Genomic DNA, 10,882 nt, shown 5'->3' on the forward strand with positions numbered 1-10,882 from the left:
ATTTCAATCATCAGTCTTAATATGATAACAGTTTAAAAACCTTAAAACTAGCAATTTAAATGGCTGGTAATACTAATGTATATCTTGAAAAACTTTTTACCAATTAGGTTGAAACACGGGCCCTTTCTAGTCCCTTCTCTAATAAACACCCTATAGACATGAAGGAAATCAGGGCCTTGGCATCAGACTGCCCAATGAGAATCCTACCTCCATTACCTGCTGTGTGCTCATGGCAAATCACGTACCTTCCCTATGTCTTTCATTATGTGTAAAAAAAATAATATAAATACCTATTCTCATAAGATTGTCATGAAAATCAAATGAGGTATCTGAAAGAACTCAGAATATGGCTGGAACTTAACATATGGTAATGCCTGTCTAACCTTATCACCAATCCTCTTATAAACGAATCCCTCAGTGCTAAAAAAGACTACTCTGCAGAGTCCCTAGAGTAGACCCTCCTCATTGCTTGTCCTCATCCATCCTTTCTACAACTGTTCTGGTAAAGAAGTCCTTTTCATTATTCTGGGGAGGGCATGTCTTCCGATTACTTGTCTAAAACAGTGCTGGCCCAAAAGAAATATAATGCAAGCTACATATGTGATTTTGAATGTTCTAGAAGTCACATAAAAGTAACATGAAATAGACAAGATTAATTTAAATGACATATTTATCTTTTAGATAAATTTCAAAATACAAATCAACATAAACCACTAATGATACTTCCTATGCTATTGTACCAACTCTTTGAAATCCACTATATTTTACTCTTACAGCATATCTCAGTTCAGCCCAGTTACATTTCAAGTGCCCAACAGAAAAATACAGCCTTTGCCTACTGAACTGAATTGTGTAGGTCTTTTCTAGGGTGTGGGTCACCTCAGATTCTAATGTGCTGCATACAATTCCTTAGAAATTGTTTTAGTATATCTTATCTCTTCATTAACAAGACTGGTGGTTACGAAGGTTTGATGATCAACAAGTACCTGGGTTTTTTAAGTATACAGATTTGCAGAGACCACTTACACTTACTAAACTAAAATCTTGAGAGGAAGACTGGGAATCTATTTTTAGCTAAGTCCCAGGATGATGATCCAAACAATACTATCAACTTTTTTAACCTTGTCTTAAGTCCCAAGCACATGTTAAGAGAAAGCAGGGAGATTCTTTCTGGAAACACTGACAGTTTTCAAAACCTGACTTCGTAGCTGTGCAGCTTTGGGGAAAACTTTTAAATGTTTCTCACCTTTATTTTTACCACTACTAAAAAGGAATTACACTTGCCTTGCAGAGCTTTAGTGATTTATAAGCCACAGTTAGAACAGGGCCCAGTGCAAAGTAGATAGCCAATACATGGATGCCATTTTACTAATGACTTCTACACAGTCCACATTCAATTCAATCCATGGCCTCTTGCTTCCATTACAACTCAGTATAACGACTAGCTGGGAAATAGGATAGATATTCTGTCTTCTTGTTTCAACTATTCAGATCTTTTTGACCTGCTACAGTGTCTGGAAGACCTTTTCACCTTCTAGAGACAAATCTACCAATCCACCTTCTGTTTTCTTCTAAATCACTATTTCCCAATTGCTAGTTCATGGCACAAACACATAGAAAGCCACTGGTTTACAAAACTTTTATTCTACAGAACCCTTCAAATCTACCAACTTAAAAGCTGTTTGTGACAGACCAAGCAGTTGACTTAAGCCACAATTTAATGTGACTAATACAACTTCTGTCTTAAATAGGGAGGAGAGATTAAAATTTTTATATATAGTTTATAAAGGAATTTCACCCATACTTATACCATTTATATATACTTATAGGAAAATATAGAGTTAGAAAAATTATGTTGAAAAATTTTTTCTAAAAAGTTCTTCACTCAAAACTACCTAGAAGAGATAAAGTCATATAACTTTTAAGACTGAAAGGAGAAATACAGAGATTATCTTTCCCAGGCCTTTATCAATTTTTCTTTTTACACTCACAGGTCAAATGACATCATCCACATAGAAGATTTCTCTCACTTCTTCCTTTATCCTCTTTTTTTATCTTGGTTCAATCTTCAGCATGCTTCCCCTTTCTACTCCCACCGACCCAAATCCTCCTCCCATTCAGCCTGAAAACAGCTCCAGGGAACTTTTCTTAACTACTACCTTCTTCTGAACTATAGACCACTATTCATGCAGCTCTAAATAGTAATACTCATATATCACCTCATTCTATAACAGATCTTTCCATATGAGCATCATCATACAATTACATAGAATGTAAGTCTCATCTGCCGGGCTCAGTGGCTCAGCCTGTAATTCTGAGCCTTTGGGAGACTGAGGTGAGTGGATTGCCTGAGCCCACGGGTTCGAGATCCGCCTGGGCAACTTGGCGAGACCTCATCTCTACAATAAATATCAGCCGGGCGTGGTAGCACGCGCCTGTAGTTCCAGCTACTCGGAAGGCTGAGGCGGAAGGATTGCCGGAGCCCAGCAGGTCGAGGCCGGGAGCGGCCACTGCACTACAGTCTGGGTGACAGAGTGAGACTCCAACTCAAAAAAAAAAAAGAATGTAAGTCTCTAATGCATGTTTATATACACAATCTTGTATTTGCAACAACCTTGATAAAGGTAGGTAAAACAAGATTATCTTTTCTATAGCTAAACAAAGGTGTCTTCGGTTAAAAGGACTACCATAGCTAACTACTTCCAAAGTTTAGATATAATCCAAGTGTTCTGATTTCAGCCTAGTTACCTGTCTACGTAGATAAGAGATATAAATACTGAAACTCTTTGGATCTCAAATGGTGTGTGAGGCACCAGCAATGCACAAAGCACTGTGGGATATTTTAAATATTTGAGGGAAACACACTAATCAATACCTGATATGTGCTAGACACTGAGCATACTACCAGTTTAAGGTAGTTCATAGTTTCTTTTTTATTTTTTTATTTTTTTGAGTTGGAGTCTCACTCTGTCACCCAGACTGGAGTGCAGTGGCTGCTCCCGGCCACCGCAGCCTCCACCTGCTGGGCTCTGGCGATCCTTCCGCCTCAGCCTTCCGAGTAGCCGGAATTACAGGCATGCGCTACCACACCCGGCTGATTTTTTGATTTATTGTAGAGATGCGGTCTCGCTGCCCAGGCAGGTCTCGAACCCGCGGACTCAGGCAATCCACTCACCTCAGCCTCCCAAAGGCGTGGGATTACAGGCTGAGCCACCGAGCCCAGCTAGTTCATAGTTTCAATATTATATTGTATTATATTCCTTCTAAGGACATATATTTGTGAAGCTGGGTTTTCAGAAGCTGCTGTGATAAAAAGCAAATACCATGTAAAAATCAACATGAAAAGGAAATGAGAGTGGGGGTATCCAATCCGATTCCAACATCTGAGAAGCTGTGCAGTGACTAACAGGTATACCAAACCCAACAGTTTAATTATGATTTTATAAAGATTAAATTTTTAAATTAATTTACATGTATAACTTCCAAGGTGTTAAAATATATACACTTAGTTAGCTATCTAGACATAGCTACATAATATAGAACTAGTAGGTATTTCTTTTGGCTAAGGAGTACCACAAAAAACAAAACAAAACAAAACACTGAGATGATATAAGTGCTATAAATTGAGAAAGTTTGGAAATTTCTACTTTTCACTGTTAAGGATGGAAAAGTTCCTGTAGCTAGGAACTATATGCTAAGCTCTCAATATAGAATAGTGCACAGTACAGAAATAACTAAATTAAAAGTTGCATATTGGTAGTCCACTGGTCAAATTTGGCCTGTGCAGTGTTTTTTTTAAAATCTTAAGACAACACTTAAAGATCAAGGGAATTCATATATAAATATAAATTTCTAGTTCTTTGCAAAGGAAAAGACTTGCACTACTATATGGCAAAAATCAGCTACAGCTGAGAAGCAGGTACCTCCTTTCGAAAAGGCATATGTTTCCCAGTTTGTCTCAGCCCCTATCACTCACATCATCTAAGTATGGGCAATGACACCAGACTAGTTCATTATGTCATCTGCCTGTTCCCTTTAGTCCTGTATTTGTGACTTTTCATCCTTACAAAGTAGAGGCAATGATTTTATTTATTTAAAACAAAAACATGGCTGGGCTTGGTGGCTCAGCCTGTAATCCTAGCATTTTCGTAGGCCCAGGCAAGTGGATTGCCTGAGCCTGTGGGTTCGAGACAAGTTGGCGAGACTTCATCTCTACAATAAAAATCAAAAATTAGCCAGGCATGGCAGTGCAAGCCTGTAGTTCCAGCTACTTGGAAGGCTGAGGTGGAAGGAATGTCAGAGCCCAGCAGGTTGATGCTGGGGTGGCCGTGAGTGTGCCACTGTACTCCAGCCTGGGCGACGGAGTGAAACGCCAACGTAAAAAAAAAAATAAATAAAAAAAGAAAGAAAGAAAAGAACCCCCCACAAAACATGGAATATAATTAAAAACATAAGAAATCAATATTAGGCAAGACCTAAGTAAGAGAAGACTGTGCCTTTACTCCCTTCCTCTGCCACAATCTAGTTTATATGACTTCAGTCAAATCACTTCTCTTGCCTGTTTCCTGATCAGGAGTATAACTTGTTCTACTGCGTTCACAGGATATAGTAAAATAAAGGTGCTAAAGCATTTCAAAAACCATTCAAATGCTACTTTAAAAAAGGCATCACTATCATTTTAAAAAATCTACATTCCAAATACCTCTAAAATTATCTCTCATCTTGTACTCACCTTGAGAATTTTAACAACAACTTTTTCATTATTTGTGATGTTGATGGCTTCAAATACTTCACTGTATTTACCCCGGCCTAATTTTCGAACTAGCTGGTAGTCATCTTGATTTCTGAAGACAAAAATAAGTCAAAGTCACAATGATTAAGAATGTTTAAATTATTGGCCTGGCACGGTGGCTCACACCTACAATCCCAGCACTTTGGGAGGCTAAGGTGAGAGGATTGCCTGAGTCTGAGATCAGCCTGGGCAACTTGGCAAGCCCTAATGAAAAAATTAGCCAGGTGTTGTGGCACGTGCCTGTAGTCTCAGCTACTTGGAAGGCTGAGGCAGAAGGAACACCTGAGCCCAGCAGTTCGAGGCTGCAGTGGCCGTGAACAGCATCCTGCTGCACTCCAGCCTGGGCGACAGAATGAGACTCTGACTCAAAAAAAAAAAAAAGTTTAAATTATCAAGCACCAATTCAACTTATAAAACTCTATTACCAGCAGGAGTAACAGAAATAAGAGGTATTTCAAATAATTCCCAAATTGGTTTATTGTATTTTTTTATTAATTGGGCTAATTAAAAATGTGCATTCCAAATCTTAGAATTAGAAAAACTTAAGCTTTTCAATTACTCTTTCAAATTCCAAATTGTTTACATCTCTACTGGCATACCACATACAGCTAGCCTATATCAGGGTTTATTATGAATATGTTTGTCTCTATGAACAGACAGCTTTCCCGTAGAGAACAATTTTTATACATGCCTGTCCCTTAGTGCTTGGCCCAGTAGGAACTCACTACATATTCTAAGACTATTTCAATCCAGCCATCAGTCATACTTTGGGAGCAACTGATTTTTTTTTTGAGTTGGAGTCTCACTCTGTTGGCTGCCGCAGCCTCAACCTGCTGAGTTCAGGTAATCCTTCCACCTCAGTCTTCCAAGTAGCTGGAACTACAGGCACGCACCACCACACCAGACTAATTTTTTGATTTAATGTAGAGATGAGGTCTCACCAAGTTGCCTAGGCTGGTCTTGAACTCCTGGGCTCAGGCAGTCCTCTCAACTCGGTCTCCCCAAGTACTGGGATTATAAGTATAAGCCACCATGCCCAGCCTAAGCAGTTGATTTTTAACAGGCTTCTTTGCATGTAAGTAACTTTTTTTTTTTTTCAGTTGGAGTTTCACTCTGTCGCCCAGACTGGAGTGCAGCGGCTGCTCCTGGCCACCGCAGCCTCGACCTGCTGGGCTCCAGCGATCCTTCCGCCTCAGCCTTCCAAGTAGCTGGAACTACAGGCACACACTACCACGCCCGGTTAAGTTTTGATTTATTGTAGAGATGAGGTTTTGCCAAGTTGCCCAGGCGGGTCTTGAACCCGCGGGCTCAGGCAATCCACTCACCTTGGCCTCCCAAAGTGCTGGGATTACAGGCTGAGCCACTGAGCCCGGTCTGTAAGTAACTTTCAAATGACAAACATGGTTCCTCTAATAAGGTCTAGATTTTATTTACTCCTATTGGAGACACTAAGAATCCAATATGTACCAAATCAGTCATTCATTTTCCTCAAGCAGTTAAAAAGAAAGTGATTGAATAGAAAAGGCAAAAGGTACTAAAAACAATGGAAAAAAATTTCTAGTTTTGGTTGAGTTCTCTTCCTGTGGGAGGACACATAAAACAAATGCGAGTTGGGCTCGGTGGCTCAACCTGTGATCCCGTGCTTTGGGAGGCTGAGGTGAGTGGATTGCCTGAGCCCCCAGGTTTGAGACCTGCCTGGGCAACTCACCGAGACCTCATCTCTACAATAAATCAAAAAATTAGCCGGACGTGGTAGCACGTGCCTGTAGTTCCAGCTACCTGGAAGGCTGAGGCGGAAGGATCACCGAAGCCTAGCAGGTCGAGGCTGTGGTGGCCGGGAGCATGCCACTGCACTCTAGTCTGGGCGACAGAGTGAAACTCCAACTCAAAAAAAAGAAAAAAAAAAGAGTTTGGTGTTTTTTGAAGTCTCTGAAGTATCAGTTAAAAGGAAGCAAGCTGACAGGTAATTTTGTTACTAGCATTGTATACAGAATACAGTTATGCATCACTCAATGATAGAAAGCTGTTCTGAGAAATGCACTGAACACAGGTGTACTTACACAAACCTAGATGTACAGCACATCACACACACTTGCAATATATGGGATATTTTATTGTTCCTAGGCTGCAACCTGTGTAGCATATTACTGTAATTTAAAACTGTAGGCAACTATAACACAATGACATTTGTATATCTAAATACAGAAAAAGTAATAACTATTGTTACATTATGACTCATCAGCTCCCTTATGGGACCACTGTTGCATACGTAGTCTGTCATTGATACAAATGTCATTATGTAGTGCATGGCTGTGTATAAATCAAGAAGGGATAAGAGACTGAAATGATTTTTATATGGTAAGTCCGTCAAAATCATTAACTTGCCAAAGTAACATTCTGCTTCTTCACTAAAAAAAACAAACTTTAATCTCAAAAGAAGCCGGACTCGGTGGCTCAGCCTGAAATCCCGCGCCTTTGAGGTGAGTGCATTGCCTGAGCCCGCAGGTTCGAGACCCGCCTGGGCAGCGAGACCTCATCTCTACAATAAATAAAAAAATCAGCTGGGTGTGGTAGCTCATGCCTATAATTCCGGCTACTTGGAAAGCTGAGGCGGAAGGATCCCAGGAGCCCAGCAGGTCGAGGCTGTGGTCTGGGCGACAGAGTGAGACTCCAACTCAAAAAAAAAAAAAATCTCAAAAGAAAAAAAACACAAATTGGGATTTGATTTTGAGATTTAAAGATGTAGAGTCAGGGAGGTTTCCTTACAAAAAATATCAAAGAAATCCACAACATTCAGAGCTTTGGGTGAGTATAGTGAAGTAAACAAAAACAATTACCCCCATTCCACCACATGTGACTCGTAATCCCAGTATTCTCGAGGTCTGTGTGTATTAACATCTGTGTAAACTCTGGCCCTGCTTGGCACGGGTCCCGACATGTCAGACAGGTTGGCAGACAAAGCTGGACTTGATGTTTGGAGATCTGGCAGTCACCGTGTTCTGGGGCAGCTGGGGGTTAGGACCTTGTTTCAGACCTGCTTTCTTCAAACTGTAGAAACAAAATGCACAAAGGCTAAGGAATTAACTATAGAAAGTATGTATATGAGAAGGAAGAAAAAAATCAACTTACAAATAATAACAGCCTCAAATATGCCTCTGGCTCTCCTCCCTGTTAACCAATAAATATATCCCAACTGGGTCGACCAGTGTTTCCTATAACATGAGAAACAAAAACTACTCAAGAAATGTATTTAAACTCACATCTGCCTTAATCATATTTTGCAAGGTAGCTTGTTCCCTCTGCATGGAAATTTTGAATGCTCTTTGTAAATTAGCCTGCAAGTGAAAAATGGTATTGAGGATAGATGCAGCAGCATCACCACTATGTACGCATTCTACAAAGGGTATCTGCAAGAAAAGTACATTTGTTCAGCAACTCAAGCAAGGGTGCTAAAAGGTTCTCGAATGGTGAGAAAGTGAGAATACAAACTGTCAGTCTGACTCTAATATTCAAAGATGAATATTCAATTTCATTTTATATTGATTCAAATAATTTGGGAATTTTATGTAATAATCAGCCTTGATCACCATTTGAAAGGCACACTTGACTTCATTAAATGTAAAAACAGAAATCAATAATTTTTTTCCTGACTTATTTAATACAACAGAGAGCTTAATAAAAATTAGTATAAGACAGTAATACAGATTAGCTGAACTGATGCAAAATTTGACACTGAGGGGGAAATCAGTAAAATTTTAGAAATATGCTATCAAATCGGTCTCCTTTTTAATGGTATCTTCCCTATTCTTTTTTCTCTGCTCTCTGAATTCCTACAGTATTTGCTGATTTCCTTCACTACGCATTAAAAATGTATTGAGTCTCCTAATGTGATGACCCAAGAAGGATACGACTATGCAGATTTTTTATTTTTTTTTTTGAGTTGGAGTCTCACTCTGTCGCCCAGGCTGGAGTGCTGTGGCACACTCATGGTCACCCCAGCATCAACCTGCTGGGCTCCCGCGATCCTTCCACCTCAGCCTTCCAAGTAGCCAGGACTACAGGCACGTGCTACCACATCCAACTAATTTTTTACTTACTGAAGAGACAAGGTCTTACCAAGTTGCCCAAGCTGGTCTTGATCCTGCGGGCTCCGGCAATCCACTCGCCTTGGCCTCCCAAAGTGCTGGGATTACAGGCTGAGCAACCGAGCCCAGTCTTTTTTAATAAGGGGGGAAGGAAGACCAGTATGGGCAACCTAGCAAGACTGATCTCTAAAGAAAATAAAAAATAAAAAAATAAAAATAAAAAAAGCCTGGCAGAGTGGCATGCACTTAGAGTCCCAGCTACTTGGGAGGCTAAGACAAGAAGATCCCTTGAGCCCAGGAGTTTGAGGATGAAGTGAACTAAGACTGAGTCACTGCACGCCGGCCTGGGTGATAGAGAGATAATAAAAATAAAAAGGAGGAAAGGGTGCTGTACTCCTAAAAAATTTGCCAATATCATAAAAGACAAGCAGAGGCTAAAGAGACTCTGCTTATGTGCAATACTCCGCTCCAGACTGTATCCTATATTATGGGGGACAGGGAAGGGACTATTAAAAATACTAACAAAAATAGAATTTAGATGGTATTTAACTATTGTTTTAATGTAAATTTATGAAGCTGATAAAACCACAATAGTTAAGAGAATATATCTATTCTTGGCCTGGCTCGGTGGCTCATGCCTGTGATCCCAGCACTTTGGAGGGTTGAGGCAGGAGAATCAGTTCAGCCCAGGAATTCAAGACCAGCCTGGGCAAGATGGTGAGACTCCCATCTCTATTTTTTTTTAAAAAAGGAATTTTCCTGAAGTAATTAAAGGCAAAGGACCACAATGCATATAACCTATCTTTAAATGGCTTGGGAAAAAAATGTGTGCCCACACGTTTACATGTAGACATACAGAAGACACATAAGAACAAACTCAGTCAGGCCTGTATTCCCAGCACTTTGGGAGGCAGAAACAAGAGGGATGCCTGAGCCCAGGGGTTCAAGTCCAGCCTAGGGCAACTTGGTGAGATCTCTTCTCTGCAATAAATTAAAAAATTAGCCAGGCATGGTGACACATGTCTGCAATCCCAGCTACTTAGGAGGCTGAGGTGGAAGGATCACCTGAGCCCAGCAGGCCGAAGCTGCAGTGGCCATGAATGTGCCACTGCACTCCAGCCTAGGTGACAGAGTGACACTCCGACTCAAAAAAAAAAAGCAAAAAAAAAAAAAAACCACACTCACAAAATGATAAAACAAATGGGGCAAAATATTATACTAGGTTAAGGCAGATACAAATGTTTTGTTGAAACATTTTAAAAAATGATAGTGAAATATACATAACAAAATTTATTATTTTAACCATGTTTAAACAAAGTTCAGTGGCATTAAGTACATTCACATTCTTGTGCAACTATTACCACATCATCCATTTCTACAAATTTTTACCACTCCCAACTGAAACTTTATCCTTTAAACACTCATTTCACCCCCTCAAGCTCCCCGCAACCAATCATTCTATTTTCTGTCTCTAAGATATGAGTTGACTCTTCTAGGGACCTCATATAAATGGAATCAGACAATATTTGCCTTATTTAATTTAGCATAATGTACTCAAGATTCAGCCATGCTGTAGCATGTGCTAGAATTCTATTCCTTTTTTGTTGTTGTTGTTTTGAGTTGCAGCATCACTCTGTTGTCCAGGCCAGAGTGCAGTGGCATGATCATGGCTCACCACAACCTCCAACTCCTGGGCTCAAGTGGTCCTCCTGCATCAGCCTCCCAAGTAGCTGGGACTACAGGTGCACACCACCATAACTAATTAATTTTTAAAAAATTTTTAGCCAGACTCGGTGGCTCAGCCTGTAATCCCGCACCTTTGGGAGGCGGAGGTGAGTGGATTGCCTGAGCCCGCAGGTTCGAGACCCGCCTGGGCAGCGAGACCTCATCTCTACAATAAATCAAAAAATCAGCCGGGCGTGGTAGCGCATGCCTGTAATTCCGGCCACTTGGAAGGCTGAGGCAGAAGGATCGCCGGAGCCCAGCAGGTTGAGGCTGCGGTGGC

At 40.5% G+C, this 10,882-nt stretch overlaps 1 protein-coding gene across 2 annotated transcripts in view; it reads right to left on the minus strand.

The window, feature by feature from the left end:
* Nucleotides 1–10,882, minus strand: part of CSNK2A1 (casein kinase 2 alpha 1) — a 32,468-nt gene that overhangs the window by 16,947 nt on the left and 4,639 nt on the right. The window contains exons 2-3 of one of the 2 annotated variants that reach the window (XM_008061413.2): nt 7,630–7,840; nt 4,733–4,844 (exon numbers count right to left, since the gene is read on the minus strand). In XM_008061413.2, the coding sequence (XP_008059604.1) occupies nt 4,733–4,844; nt 7,630–7,730 (213 nt within the window). In that variant the 5' untranslated portion in view covers nt 7,731–7,840. Of the gene's footprint in view, nt 1–4,732; nt 4,845–7,629; nt 7,851–10,882 lie in introns of those variants that run through there. The other variant, XM_021714119.1, reaches the window with a different exon arrangement.

This window comes from Carlito syrichta, unplaced genomic scaffold, assembly GCF_000164805.1.
Source record: "Carlito syrichta isolate Samal-C Ts95f unplaced genomic scaffold, Tarsius_syrichta-2.0.1 Scaffold305245, whole genome shotgun sequence".
Classification (NCBI taxonomy): domain Eukaryota; kingdom Metazoa; phylum Chordata; class Mammalia; order Primates; family Tarsiidae; genus Carlito; species Carlito syrichta.